The sequence below is a fragment of the Garra rufa genome, chromosome 22, assembly GCF_049309525.1.
Source record: "Garra rufa chromosome 22, GarRuf1.0, whole genome shotgun sequence".
Taxonomy (NCBI): domain Eukaryota; kingdom Metazoa; phylum Chordata; class Actinopteri; order Cypriniformes; family Cyprinidae; genus Garra; species Garra rufa.
Window position 1 is genome coordinate 37,195,477 of NC_133382.1, and position 16,161 is coordinate 37,211,637.

Below are 16,161 nucleotides of genomic sequence, written 5' to 3' on the forward strand. Positions count from 1 at the left end.
CATTTGAATGGTCTCTGTGCGATTGGTAAAATAGTCTCAATTTCATAGCAGTCACATAGATTTGTTTGTTTTGGTCTGGGGTATAAAAGGCAAGTGATGAAACACCACTGGGGGATTTTGTAGCCAGAACCCCCACACTGTATGAGAGTCTCTGGAGCTAAACCTCCAGGTCTCTCTCATGCTGCAGTGTGTCTCTCTGATAGTCAGGTATGCATTTCCCACTCTTAGATACTTCTTTGAGTTATTGAGGTTATGTATTTATCTAAATTGAAACTGAATTGGATTCTCATTATGTAATTGTGTAATTGGCATGATACATTTTTATCTGACAAATAAAATGTCATATTTGACTTATTCTGGAATTTCTCAGAATCATTATTTCTAGTAGATTAAATTGCAGTCTGGTATTTCCGCAATTCTGCGTTCAGGACAGATCATACCGAAGTACCAGTGGATGGACATGGGGGACACCGATTTCTGACTGTCACTGGCTTAACACGTTGTTGTTCTCATGATTATAGAAAAAGGGCACTCTATAGTATGGGACTGCAGGGTGTAGTCCACTTAAGAGGCTTTATAATCACTCCTCATCCTCTGAGTAAGTCCAGAACTGACGAGGTTGTGCCGTGGATTCACTAATCGGCCGGGCGAATTTCTAAGTGATACCAGATCATTAATGAACGAATGATTGAAAGAATGGGATTTCCGGAATAATCAAATTTCTAAATTAATACACAATCAATATTTATGATCACCTTTGATTAGGAATACAGTCTTAATTTAATGATCATTTGAAATTGGAGTCAGATTAAAACGGAGCTAGATCAAAATTAAAACTAAATCTTGAAGCGCTGTGAAAAGACCGGACATGCAATAAACCTTCAACCAGATCGCTGGACTTCGCTTTCAGGCCAGTGAATCGATCGTTTCAATAGAAAATAATTTATTTTCTGTGCCGGCATGTTTAATTTCAGAATAAATAGCAAAAAATGTTTTTTAAAAAATTAAACAAATGTTTCTATTTAAATGGTACTTTTAAGTATTTGGTTTTGTTTGATAAACACCAAAGCAGGTACAAAAATCTGAATGGCTTTTTTAAAAGCATGTAAATACTGTTTGACTTCCTTATTTCTCCATGGCAAGCAGGTGACAAGCTATTCAGCAGGTTTGACTCATTGTAATTGAAACTAAAATATCTACAATGTGATTATGGCTAGTTATATTGGGTATCACTGATGTATATTATGATTATTCAAAATATGTATTGATAATAATGTATTTTGCAAATTAATTTTGTTCAGTAGAAAAAGGTAGAATTAGAGATATTTATCATTGATTTTGTACTATTGCTTTATTCTAGAGATATCTCAAATTACATATTTTTTTAAATAATTATCGCAATAGTTTACAAGCAAATATTTATAGCAATATGAAAATAAAAATGAAATAAAAAAAATACTTTTTTAATTTTTTCAACTTTTACTTTATGTAAACAAAAAAACAAAACAATTTACAGTCAGTGAGTGTAGATTTGAATATTGTGCACTCAACTGGATATACGACTGCAGTGTGAGCAGAAAAAAAACATTCATGTACATACGTTAGTAAATGATTTTAATGCTTATTAAGAGTCATTGCATAAGTGTTCATATCCTATTCTGGGGCAGTTGAAATTTAGCTCAGGAACTTTTATATTGCTTGTAGATGTTACTGAGTGAAGTTAACCAGTGGCAAATTCAACTGAATGGGTGTGATTTGGACAGGCATACACGTCGAACGGTCTAACATACCCCACAAAATGAAAGGGTATGAATACATTCGCAAGGCACTGTATATATAATTTGTAAAAGGTTTCAAATCAGTGCTTAGAATAAATAAATTTCTTGCTTAGGGCACCAAAATGTTCAGAAAGGGCGTTGCTGAGTGATAAAATCTGTACATGTCAAATGACTTCATGCGGTATTTAATGGAGTTTTTTGTATTTTGCCACATTGACAAACCCCACATTTAACATCTAATAATGCTTTGAGTGGTAGAAGTCTCTTTTATTAACTTAAAGCCGACATATAAAATAGATTTATTTGTAAATAGAATAATTTATTTATTATTTAGACAAAAAAATGCTGAACAGTTTGCCACTTAAGCACAAAAGATAAATTAGATAAGAGATCTTTTTGTCCTCACTTGCTCAACAACCTTTTGTTACACAAAAAACAAACAAAGAGTTATACAAACACTGAAGAGTCATTGGCACTATCAGCACTTTTGGAATGCTGATCAACCATTTAGATTAGATTATTGGAACTGAAACACACAGCAGCAAACAGAGAAAACACTCTAAAAGTATCTTAAGAGTGGTCTTGTATGTAATATTGACAGACAGACTGAAATACAAATCACTGTTGACTAAAGATCTTGAGAGTTCATCATTGTAATTTGTAACTGAAATGTGCCATTTTTAATTATTGGAATCAACTGACAAGTTTTTTGGTTTGGCCAATGTGTTGGAAGCAAAAAATGCCCACAGAGAAAGCAACAGTGAAAAAGCAATATAATTAATGTTTAGTGCACAGGTGGTATACCTCATTTCATTATACTTTTATCGTGTTTTTGCATTCTTTTTGGAAAACATGGAATAAAGTTTTAAAGGTTGACATTTGAATTTTTCATTCTGCAATAAATGTCGCAATTGTTGCCTGTTTAAAGTATTTGTGTATGAGGTGTATGGGAAAGAGGCTAAATATATTTAACAACTCATTGATATACAAATTAATAAATAAATAAACCCTCAGTTGAAAAAACTGAGCCGAGACACCATTTGTGTACTGCTAACAGTGATATCACAATGTACTGTATTTTCTGGCTTGCTTCCTTCTGTCTGTAAAATAAACTGAAACATCCAAGCATCTTAGTAACTGGATACAAATGGGGGAAATTATTAAATATCATCTAAGTTTATATTTTGACACAATCTAATACAAAAGCAAAATGAAAAATGTACTGATTTCTGTAACCATTTGTTGCAGTGCTGGTTAGATGGCAAAAAATGCTAAACATTTGTGGTTAGGCAAAATGACATCAGGCATTAAGTCATTCACTCTCCTGTCATTCGACTCTTGACATACAAACCTTGTAATCTAAAATCTAAATTCCAGATTTCTGCAGTAAAAGATGGAGATAAAATTATTTTTTTCATTCCAGGACATGTTTCCTCATAAATGTAGGTGTGGGACACGTTTAATACCAATGAAACATCCTGCTGAACCTCATTCGGTACAAGTGCATCCTAGAAGAAGCTTTCTGAGGTAAGCAAAATCTTTACTTTAATGTTAAGCTCCATAAGCTATTTCCTCAAACTAGACAATTTATCCTTATTTGTGGAATGGATTGAAATTAGATATAATGAGTATATTTATGAGTATGTTATATACAGTCAAGGCCCGAAATTATTCATACCCCTGGCAAATTCTGACTTAAAGTTACTTTTTTTCAACCAGCAAGTTTTTTTTTTTTTTTTTTTAAATGTTGTACAAGAGGCATCATTGTGGAGAAAATTATTACTCATCTTATATTTACATTTGAACAAAAAATGGCATGTTCAAAATTATTCATACCCTTCTCAATAATCAATAGAAAAGCCTTTATTGGCTATTAGCAAATGCTTCCTATAATTGCTGACCAGCTTTTTGCATGTCTCCACTGGTATTTTTACACTTTTATCTTTAGCAATGAGCTCCAACTCTTTCAGGACATTGTCGTATTACCTTTTGAGAGAAGCCTGTGTCATTCCCAGTCAAACAAACAAAAAAAAAAAAATGCTGGTTGAATAAAAGTAACTTTAAGTCAGAATTTGTCAGGAGTATGAATAATTTCGGGCTTGACTGTATATATATATATATATATAATTCTGATTTCTAATAAGGGTTTTGAATAAAACATTTAAAAATAATTCTAAAGTGACATTGGTGTAACTGCATTTATATTAATAAATTATGTTTTAGTACTCTCTGATTACTGAAAAGTGACTCCTACATTCAGGTTTTATCTCAATACAATAATTACAATAGATTAAAGAAACAAATAAAATAAACAGATTTTTCATAATTGAATTGTATAAATTGAAGTTTATTAACCCCCCCCCCCCTCCCCCCGACTCGAGGTTGCCAGCTAAGCTGCAGGAGTAGGCTGCTACAAGGAGCTTCCAACGGCAAGTGACGAGTCCTACACAGTAATTTGTTTTTCTTCTGTTAATTATGTTTATGCTTCACAAGAGATGTTTTGCGAAGTAATTATGTATCGCAAAAATTTACAGATGGCGATTAGCCAAACATTTCGTAAAGATGTACTGTAATACCACATTTCAGTCGGAACATAGATTGTTTTCATACCCTGCTAGTGGTGCGATATAAAGCTTTTTATGAACGCATTTAGCACAGGCGACCGTGGAAAATCCACTGTGTACGGAAGCAAAGTTAGCCAAACATAGATGAATCTTACCTGTCCAGGAGAAAATTAGCAACGTAGGCGTCTGTCTTCAAATTCTTCTCCGTTTTCAGCCGTCTCCATCTTTCAAAGGCATCTCCTATACAAATCCTTGTTTTATTTCGGACTTTGTCACGACGTATTTCGGATTCATAACCAGGTCTTTTAGGTTTCGTAACGTTATACATGTTTTATCCGACACGTTCATAGCTGCAGCTGTAACAGAGCTGGCAACCCGGATGACGAAACTCTACTGACTTCGTGATTGGTAGATAGCTGGAGGGTGGAGCCTCAGACCAAAACACAAAATGACAACAATAACATCAGTTGAGGGCTGCAACTCTCACTTTTAAATGACAATATCCTGCAGGACCACTGTTGTCAGTGATATAAGTATTTGAAATGAACATGATTTCTCAATGTCTAGTGACATGTCAGGGCCATTTTATGATTAACTGACATAAATTTCTTACATACGGTTCCTTTAACAGAAGAAAAAAAATTACTGTGTTGGACTCGTCACTTGCCATCGGAAGCTCCTTGTAGCAGCCTACGTTCCTGCAGCTTAGCTGGCAACCTGGAGTCAGGGGGGAGCGGGAGGGGATACACCGTTCCACAGTATTTTGAAAGTGATTGCAGTACCAGTTTTGGCCACAATCCTACATACGGTTCCTTTAATAATTATCCGTGATGCATTACACACTTTAGCTTCGAAATCTGATTGTGTGTAAGCGAAGCCAAAACTTCTGGAAAATACTGGAAATACGAGAATATGAAAGAAAAGAAAACAACAGCAAAATGCTGTGATACACTACAGAGAAACTATCACACAAAAACACATGCGGTAAAACATGGTACAATGAATCACAATATGGCAAAGTATGACAAAATACGGCAGTGGGAATACTGCACAAAAGAAACCAAACATCATAAGTACATTGAAATATTACCCACTCACATATCACTTTGAAAAATAGAAGGAAAGAACACTCACATAACGATGAGCTCCTATTTCACACTTCGCACTCACTTTATGAGAGCTGAAATCCTCAGCAAAATGCTGTAAACTGTGTAGTTAATCAGATGAAAACACATGAAACATGTTCAATATGTAAAAGTTTAAGACATTTTGTAACACCCTAATTAAACAGGCCTACACCGCATGGTGTGACGTCATACCATTGTATCTTATACACAATATAACTTTGTAAATACAACATTTCTCAGAAACAACATGACACAATATAGATCCCAAAATGATCATTAACAAGAATATTAGCAGGAAATACTATATTTACAGTTGGATGGTCTTACATTTGACATTAATTACGGAGAGTATATAAGGGACGTCTACCTTGCACTGCTCACTGCGCATCAAAAATATCTGAGGACTTTGCGCATGCGTATTTCCCATGCGTAACGCACACAGCACTCTTGCCTTACTTACTTTTCACAGCAATTGGTTGTCGCCCGCCGTTTTTTACTCGATATTTGCACAAAGTCGAGGAAGGCCCAATCTTTTTGACACTCTCGGATGCTATCTCAATGCTTTCACTGCACCACTTTCAGTCCCATAATGCATCGTGCAAGCGTTTAAGCTCAACTTCCTCTGCTGCTCATGCTACATTTCCACTACAGTGTCAAATCCGCGCTCAGTGCCACTGCTTTGGGGTTTGTCAAATTTAGGGCTGAGCACGCCTCTCAAACACAATGTTATCACCCTGTTGCCGTTTCATTGTCTTCCTTTAACGGCAGTTTGCAAACTAACCTTGCATTTACCTTTGTCTTCTTCACTGATATGTGATTTCAGTTTAGTAATCCAGAGGAGTCCTGCTACTAATTAGATTCAAACATGAGGCGCATAAATGTGAAATGTAAACACCAGTAAACAGAAATGTTAAAAATGTTTTTAATTCATTCTCTTGGCAGCACCAAAGATATTCTACCCATTCGGTTCAGCAGCAGGAGACACAAGAAATCCTGCTGTTGAAGATGGAAGCTCCTCTGTTATTCAGCTGTCGAGTCCGTTTCTGTTCTTTGGTCGCACATACCGGCAGATTTATGTAAGAATTTGATTCCATCTTTATTCTAGGTCTGCATGTGAGTGGTGAATGCTTTATCAACTCATCTGTGATCAGTGATTTTGACAATATTTCTCATGTTTCAGGTGAATAATAATGGACACCTCACATTTAACCAGCCTTCTTCAGCATATACTCCCTACTCATTTCCCTCTAATGGAAGTCAAGATATAATCGCTGGTCTCTGGACTGACCTTGACAACCGTGTGAAAGGTGTTGTTTCATATCAGCAGTACACTATTGGAAGTGTTCTCACAAATGTCACTCAGGATATTAACACATATTTCCCAAATCTGAACTTCAACGCTTCTTGGGTCTTTGTTGCAACTTGGAATAAGGTCGCTTACTTCAACTTAACTAACACAGTAAGTGTGATAAGCCTATTCTTCTCAAATGCGATTGTTTTCACTTTATCCACATTTCAGTTTCAAAAAACTTTAACACATTAGACCACAACGACAGAGAAAATAATAGAAACTGTAAAAATATAGTTTTTCATTCAGTAATGCTCATAATATTCAGTCAAACAAAAATTCAAAAGTCATGATATTTTTTGCAGGAAACATCGTTTCAAGTTGTTTTAATTTCAGGCAGCAATTATTCATTTATTCTGATGAATTACGGTGACATTGCTGTAACTGATCATCCAGTGCAGGTAAGAGACTTGTTTCCTGTATTGTGAACAAATTGTTACTATTCACTATTGCATAAAAAATATGAACTCTATAAATACTGTTTATATGAATAATGCTTTAACACATTTTCAGGCTGGATATGACACAATAAACTCCACACAGTACTTTGTGATTCCTGGATCAAACAACGGCAGCTCCATCTCAAACCTCAGGAACTCCAGTAATGTCAATGTTCCCGGTCGATGGGCCTTCAGGGTGGACAGTGGATCAAGAAACAGCATCCTGAAAAGTAAAAGTCTGATAATGTTTTGTTCAATTTCATATAACCCCATATAAAGTTTTAGTATGATTAGTGTCAACAAATACAAATAAGCATTTTAGGTGTTTGTGTGTGTTTTTTTTCCTTTTAGACAATGTAGTTGGATTTCAAGTGAGACTTTCCTCATTTTCGGACCTAACACAGAGTGGCAACATTGAAATAGTTTTACAGCAAGTATGTCGTACTTAAGAATATTTATACAAAATATGGTGCTAATACATGATGCATGCAAGGTTTGATTTGTTTGTCCATCTGTGTTTCAGATGAAACAGGAGCTGGTCAAGTATGGTCTACCAAACAGCATCGAGCTGAAGTTAAGAAAACTGCAAAAGATAAAGCCCTAATTTTTCTTCCTCCAGGAAAAGAAGTAAAACCGGTTTGTTTAGCATCTGACAACAAATATCCCTGATGGCTAATGATACAAAAGCTTCCATTTTTCATCAAGGTGGTTTCATTTAAAGGATTACAAAAGACACAAACCAGTATAAAAGTATAGAAGAGGTCCATCAGTAATCATCACTGATCCTCCTTTTTCTTTGCCCATCAATAATGTTGTGTGTATCAAATGTCAGCAAATCTGTTTATCTCATTTTCCTTCATTAGAACCATAACTTATAAGGATACAAAAACTTAACTAGTATAAAGTACAGATACTTTGCGGTGTACATCTGCCAAATGCATCAGGCATATTATCTCAATGCATGATTCTTCCTACTTGTTTCTGTCTGTAAAATCACTTGTATTTTAATGTGGATATCTAAATTTGTGGCTTAATAAAAATAATATTGTTTGACTGTAAGTCAAGATGCCTTTATTTCTAGCACATTATACAAAATATAGCAGAATCAATGATGAAAACTTGTGCTGTTTATCAACTCTAACAAGACAATAGTGTCATTTTTCAGCAGTTCCACAGAAGGCAGCAATGCAGTTATAGATATAAGTTATAGTTATAGCTATAAAGCAAGGTTACAGAATCACATTAGTGTATTTACTCGGCTCAGTTCAGTTCAAGTTTGGTTCTTATCCAATGTGCCAGTGCTGTCAAATCTAATAAACCATGAATATCAAGTGTCTTTTAAAGCCCAAGGCGATGGTGTCAAAGAACCCAAACTCGACTAAGTGATAAAAATGCGGAAAAATACCTTGGTGACATGAGGCTTAGTTGTGGGATACACTCTTAAAAATAAAGGTACTTTAAAGGGTTCTTCAGAGCGATGCCATAGAAGAACCATTAATGGCCTTAATATAATCTGAAGAACCTTCTTTCGCCCCAAGAAATCTTTTGTGAAACAGAAAAGTTCTTCAGATGTTAAAGGTTCTTTATGGAACAATTTAGACAAAACGGGTTCTTCTATGGCACCGTGAAGCCATTTACAATTACGAAATTTACAATATTGTGACACAACTTATCTATAAAGCATTATGAAAATCAGCTTTTCTGACATACTGTTATTTTTGAATGCTGGTCTAGCATATCTGTCAACCACAAATTTCTGTAAGGCACAACACTTGGCTTAATTTTTTTCTACATTATGTCCAGTACAGTATATATATATATATATATATATATATATATATATATATATATATATAATTATTTTTTTATATCCATTTGGCCATGAACTTTTAAATGCATAACTATGCAAAAAAAAAAAAAACTAATTTGTCTTCTAAATGTTAGGAGGCCGAATTAAAATAAATGTTGAAGGATGTGACAAGATGATTGATAAGCCAGTTCATAGTGACGGCATATGTGTAACTATGGGACAGACGGTTAAAGGCTAAGGAGTACACCAATATTGCATAATTTTTGTCACACTATTTGCATTATTGCAATCAGTAGGTTTAGGGTTGGTATCTAATAGGTAGCAAATTTAATTTATTGTTTCTTTCCGGCTGTAGCTGTATTCAAACCCCAACCTCGACAGAGCAATCCGTCAAAGACTGGATGATGTATTATTATATGGATGGACAGTGAACGCAGAAACAGCAGCATCTTGAAATGTAAAAGTCTCAACTATAGATAATTAAAAAAAAATGTTTCTGTATGATTAGTGTCAACAAATACAAATTAGTTTTAAGATGGTGTGCTTTTCCCTTTAGAGAATGTAGTTGGATTTTCACCTGAGGCTTTCCTCATTTTTCAGGCCTAGTGGCAACATTGAAATGGTTTTACAGCATGTTGTACTTACTATGCATATTTATACGAAATACAGCGCTAATAACTGGGTCATTTAAAGTTTGATATGTCCATGACCATGTGTGTTTTTAGATGAAACAGGACTGCCAAACAGCATTGAGCAGAAGCTAAGAACACTGCAAAAGATAAAGCTCTAATTACTCCTCCACAAAAAAAGAAAGAAAGAAGTAAAACCAGTTTGTGTAGCATTTGACAACAAATATCTCTGATGACCAATGATGTAAAAGCTTCACTTGGTTTCATTTAAAGGACACAAACCCACATAAAAGTATCACATGCTGTGTGCATCAAATGTCAGGTGCAGAAGTTTAAACTATCCACATCTTCAATGAAAGCAAAACTTTTTTTCTCATTTACCTTCATTAGAAGCATAACATCTAGCTTCTTTCTGTCTGTAAAGCATTTTTATTATGGGCATCTTAACAGCTTCACAGTAATAAACAAGAAAAAAAGCTGAATCAATGATAAATGATGAAACTTATGCTGTTTATCAGCTTTTACAAGACAGTGTCATTTGTTTAGCTCACTTCGGCTTAATGTTGATTTAGTTGTAAAGTAAATCAATTATGAAAAACAATTATAGAAGGTGGCAATGTGTGCAATTTATCTCAAAGCAGGTCAAAGTTGGAAAATTGGTCAATTATAAAACAAATTCAGTTGTTGAGCTGCCTTACATAAGGACAGTAGTGCCATTGCTTAGCTCAGTTCAGTTCAAGTTTGGTTGTCACCCTGTATAATGCAGTCAATCCGATAATTGATGAGTATCAAGTGGCTTTTAAATCTTAAGCAAACCAAAGGCAACAGTTCCAAAGAACCCAAACTCCATCAAGAGACAAAAATGGAGAAAAATAGTGTGTCTGCAATTACCGAATGGAAATTTCTTTTACTTTTATCCTTTGTTGTTTGCATGCTTTGTGGTTTCAGGTACTATTTCCTTGCATACAACTGACTCATTATGTTTTCCATTCGATCGTTTAATCTAAAATGTCATTCTAACAGCTATTTTTTCTCTGCTTAACTGCTTATAAGAAGAACAGACTGTTTTAAGTGCATACTGCTTTGATATGTACACGTGTGTCCATACTGCTTAACTTTAGATAATATTCAGTAGAACTTGCATAATTTTCAGACTGTGTAAACTTACATTTCTGTCTTTTTAATCTATATTCATGAGAAATGAGTTCAATGTATCATTAAACGAAATTTTGAATAGTATTAACTTTATTGAAGTCGTGACCAATTAAAAACAGACGTGCAACTAACAGTACATTCTTCTTCCTTCCCGGAAAAGTTTACTCATAAACTTTGGCACGTTTAAAACCAATGGAACTTCCTGCTAAACCACATTCGGTACAAGAGCAGCTTAGAAGAAGCAGACTGAGGTAAGCAATTATATAAACTAAATTATATAAATATTATATAAATTATATAAAACTAGAGATGTAAGTGTAACTGTATAGAAAAGGGTGTGTAAAGTTTTGAAATCATGAATTTCAAATAAAAATCTAAAAAAGCAAACTAATATTGACTGATAATCAGTATATTTGTCACCTGTTATTATAACAGTGTGTGTTACTACAGTACACATTGCGGTACAAATTAAGATAAATATTTACAATAGTCCAGTGTTTGATACCTAAATATTAGCTGGTTTTAAATTGCTGTGAATGACTCTGATTTGTTGTAAGGGTTTTTATTAAGGGAGATTGTGTGACATTGTTGTAACTGCATTTATAATAATGAATGATGCTTTAATGCTCATTACAGAAGAAGGACTTCTAACCTACATTCTGTTTTTTCCTGAATCATCATGAGACTTTCTGCGCTTTCACACCTGCTGGTGTACATATCAGTCCTGTCACTCAGTAAGGCTTTGTTCCTTTTTGATTTTCAGTGTTAATGTGTTTGTAAAAGAAAATCTGATTTGTATTTTTCTGAATTTACTCATCTCTCTTTATCTTTAACAGCCAGTGTACAAACAAGTGTAATTCCATTACCAACATCTGCAACAACGACAATTCCATTACCAACATCTGCAACAACAACACCTGTGACAACAACAGCATCTCCAACAACATTAATTCCATTACCAACATCGGCAACAACATTTGCATCAATAACATTTCCAGGAACAACATCTGCGTCAACAACACTAGCAGGTAATTATGGACCTTTGAATTAGAATCTGATCTTTGGTGTTAACTGAATTAAAACAAAAAGGACCTCTGGCATATTTTATGTATCATAGAAATTGTTAATAATCTAAAGTTGGCATGAAACAGTCGTTAAGACTTTTTTCTTCCCTACTGTGACATACATCAGAGTGAAACTGTTTCTCGAACAAGAAAAAATGTAGGGCGGGACTTAATTTTGTCCATCAGGAACTGAATGGATCGTTGTGGTTTGCTACTGGTCGGTATTTCATGTGATTGACAGGTTTTCCCGCCCTTGTGCCGGTAAACACTTCATCCAAACAGAGAAGAGATGTTGCCGCAAAGAGGGCAAGGAATGAAGATTATGAGGGGGCATGAATAAAAAATTAAATAAAATAATAATAATAATTATATATATATATACAGTCAATCCCGAAATTATTCATACCCCTGGCAAATTCTGACTTAATTACTTTTATTCAATCAGCAATTTTTTTTTACACTGGAAATTACACAGGCTTCTCCCAAAAGATAATAAGATGATGTAAAAGAGGCATCATTGTGGACAAATATTTCTCAGCTTTTAATTTACGTTAGAACAAAAAGTGGCATTTCCAAAATTATTCATACCCTTTACAAACTGTCACAGTCTATGGGAAAATACCAAGTTCTATACCATTCCAAACAGTCCAAGCTGTTCTATAGCATCCTAATTACCGCTGTTTTAATCAACTCAACAGGTGAACAGAAGCTCTCTGCTGTTGGTTTGTGGACAGTCATGGCTAAGTCAAAAACAGCTCACTGAGGACCTGCGGCTGCACATTGTGGCTGCTCACAAGTCAGTAAAGGGCTATAAGACCATATCTAAATGTTTTCAAGTTCAAGTGGCTACAGTGCAAAGTATTATTAAAAAATACAAGACGTTACGCACTGTGAAAAAATCTCAGAAGACGTGGTCGGAAGCCGAAAGTGACACCTGTGCTGGTGTCAAAAAGTCATCAAAATACATCAAAATTCTCAACAACATCAACATCAGGCAGTCTGCAGAGAAACTTGGCCTTGGGCACCAGTGGACATTTCAGCATGACAACGACCCAAAACACACAGCAAAAGTGGTGAAGAAATGGTTAACAGACAAAAACACTAACATTTTGCAGTGGCCCAGCCAGAGTCCTGACTTAAATCCAATTGAGAATCTGTGGAGGGAGCTAAAGATCAGGGTGATGGCAAGGAGAACCTCCAAACTGAAAGAGTTGGAGCTCATCGCTAAAGATAAATGGGCAAAAATACCAGTGAAGACATGCAAAAAGCTGGTCAGCAATTATAAGAAGCGTTTGATTGCTGTAATAGCCAAGTAAGGCTTTTCTATTGATTATTGAGAAGAGTATGAATAATTTTGGACATGCCACTTTTTGTTCAAATGTAAATAAAAGATGAGTAATAATTTTTTCCACAATGAAGGCTCATGTACATCATCGTCTTATCTTCTGGGAGAAGCCTGTGTCATTTCTAATAAAATAAAATAAACTTGCTGGTTGAATAAAAGTAACTTTAAGTCAGAATTTGCCAGGGGTATAAATAATTTCGGGCTTGACTGTATGTGTGTGTACGGATAAATAATTTATTATAAATACTGCAATATTCTATTAAAAAACACACAAGAATGGTCAGTTTTGATTTCTTGGTGACATTTTTTCTTTTTCTTTATTAGGCATTACAACAACAGCATCAACAACAACAACAACCGCAAAACCATTGACAGGTAATTCCAGACCTTTAAAGGAGACCTATTATGCCCCATTTTACAATATGTAACATAAGTCTCAGGTGTCCCTAGAATGTGTCTGTGAAGTTTCGGCTCAAAATACCCCACAGATCTTCTGTTATATCATTTTTAAAGTGCCTTTTATGAGTGGAAGCATAAACATATATCTTTAAAAGCAAATGAGCTGCTGCTCCCCACCCCGTTTTCCAGAACAGGGCAGTGTCTTTACAGCTTATAGGTCAGATAGTCTTCCAAAAAAACATCTGTTTGGTTTTGATTATCACATCTATCGCACTGAAATAATGTGTTTTAAACTACATTAGTTTAAATCCTTTAAAAAAAACTCCACTCATAGGTACAGTAGATCCCATGCCACAAATGTAAAATATGAGTAGTAATTTCTATTATTAAATCTTGATATTGCTTTTTTTCACAGCCCTCCCATATGACCCTTGCTATAACTACACTGTGCTGGATGATTTACGGAGAGCCACCAGCAATCAATTACAATCATCATATTACGCTCAGTATACCTCTAAATTATTATGTGACACTAATGTCAACTGGGTCGGCTGGTATCGTCTCTTCATTCAGGGTCAGAGTGTTCAGATGCCAGACACATGTGTTGATCAGCTAAGCTGTGGCACTCATGCCCCACTGTGGCTGAACGGTTCACACCCACAAATTGAGGATGGAGTGGTGACTCGAGATGTCTGCGGTCACTGGTGGAATAACTGTTGTGGTTTCCGATCCAATCCAATTAGAGTAAAAGCCTGCCCAGGCAATTACTACGTCTATGAGTTTGTTCGTCCAAATTTCTGCTATGGAACCTACTGTGCAGGTATACATTTATCTTTGTACAGTATGTGTTTGTTAGACCATCATTAGGAGGTGCCTTTTGTACATATACAATTGATATTTGTATCTGTTAATTAATATATATATATATATATATATATATATATATATATATATATATATATATATATATATATTTTTTTTTTTTTTTTTTTTTTTTTTCAGATGTTAGGAACATTACCATCAATAATCATACTGTCACTCCAGAGTCAACCTCGGCAGGTAAATGTAGTTTGCTATATCTTCTACTGACTGCGGAAGTTGAACTTGGATGTATTATGAAAATCTGTGTCATTTAGTACTGGTGTTTTTGCCTTTACTTATACACTGTGTCATTTGTTGAGAACAAAATGATGTGACAATGGCCAATGAAAACCAAAATCATCAACCTGTTGAGAGTCGCTACGAAAATCAAAGTAAAAATTAAAATGAATGTGCAGGAATTTCATCAAATCAACTTATATTTGATGATAATAATAATAATGTAAGTCAGTAGTGTGTATGGCCCCCACATGCCTTAATGCTCCTCTGACCATGACTAGGACTCCCCAGACCATCAGTGACCACCTGACAAACTGGTCATTTTGGGTGGCGTAGCAGGCAGCATAACGTGCACTGGGGTGCTCAGTGTGAACCTGCTTTTATCCATGAACCGAATGGGGTGCTAATGGCAGACATGCAAATTCTGGTGTTTTCTGGCAAATGCCAACTAAGCTTCATTGTGTTGGGCTGTGAGCACAAGTCTGACTACAGGACTTCAAGCCCTCATGCCACCTTTGTGAACTATGTTTTGGACAGTTTGGTCAGAAACATGCACACCAATAGCGTCCCGGTGGACACTCTGGCAGTGCTCCCCCTGTTCCTCCTTGCATAAAAGGTGGTGGAACTGATTCACAATCACATATGCTTCCTACCTGAACAGATTGATAGGCTTACAGGTACAGGTACAGGTTCTGTATTTTGTTTTATCTTTATATTTATTTAGTCACTTTTACAGGTTGCACTGTTTGTTCAAAAACATTTGCAAGACCATAATATAGAGATTTATAGCGGTTGAAAAATGTACACATCCATCATCAAACATTCCTCATGCTAACATCAGTAAACAAAAATATGTTTTGTTCATTCTTTTTGACAGCACCAGCAATATTCTACCCATTCGGTTCAGCAGCAGGAGACACAAACAGCACTGCTGTTGATGATGGAGACTCCTCTGTTATTCAGCTGTTGAGTCCATTTCTGTTCTTTGGTCGCACATACCAGCAGATTTATGTAAGAATTGAACTCCATCTTGATTCTGAGTCTAAATCTAATTGGTGAATGCTTTACATGTTTATTTCTCATGTTGCAGGTGAATAATAATGGATACCTCACATTCAACCAGGCTTCAAACGAATATGTTCCCTACTCATTTTCCACTTATGGAAGCCAAGATATAATCGCTGGTCTCTGGACTGACCTTGACAACCGTGTGAGAGGTGTTGTTTCATATCAGCAGTACACTAATGGAAGTGTTCTCACAAACGCCACTCAGGATATAAACACATATTTCCCAAATCTGAACTTCACTGCTTCTTGGGTGTTTGTTGCAACCTGGAATAAAGTCGCTTACTACGCTTTGACCAGCACAGTAAGTTTGATATTCTTCTAACAAATGACTTTAAG

The 16,161-nt window shown here is 35.3% G+C and overlaps 1 protein-coding gene across 1 annotated transcript; it reads left to right on the forward strand.

Moving 5' to 3' along the window:
• The first annotated feature begins 540 nt into the window (after nt 1-540).
• LOC141297521 (dendrite extension defective protein 1-like) lies at nt 541-16,147 on the forward strand. Its single transcript, XM_073827944.1, has 8 exons — nt 541-598; nt 6,412-6,545; nt 6,650-6,928; nt 7,123-7,218; nt 7,331-7,487; nt 14,075-14,479; nt 15,635-15,768; nt 15,848-16,147. Exons 1-8 carry the CDS (start codon nt 541-543, stop codon nt 16,145-16,147), a joined length of 1,563 nt encoding a protein of 520 aa, XP_073684045.1.
• Nucleotides 16,148-16,161: the final 14 nt, after the last annotated feature.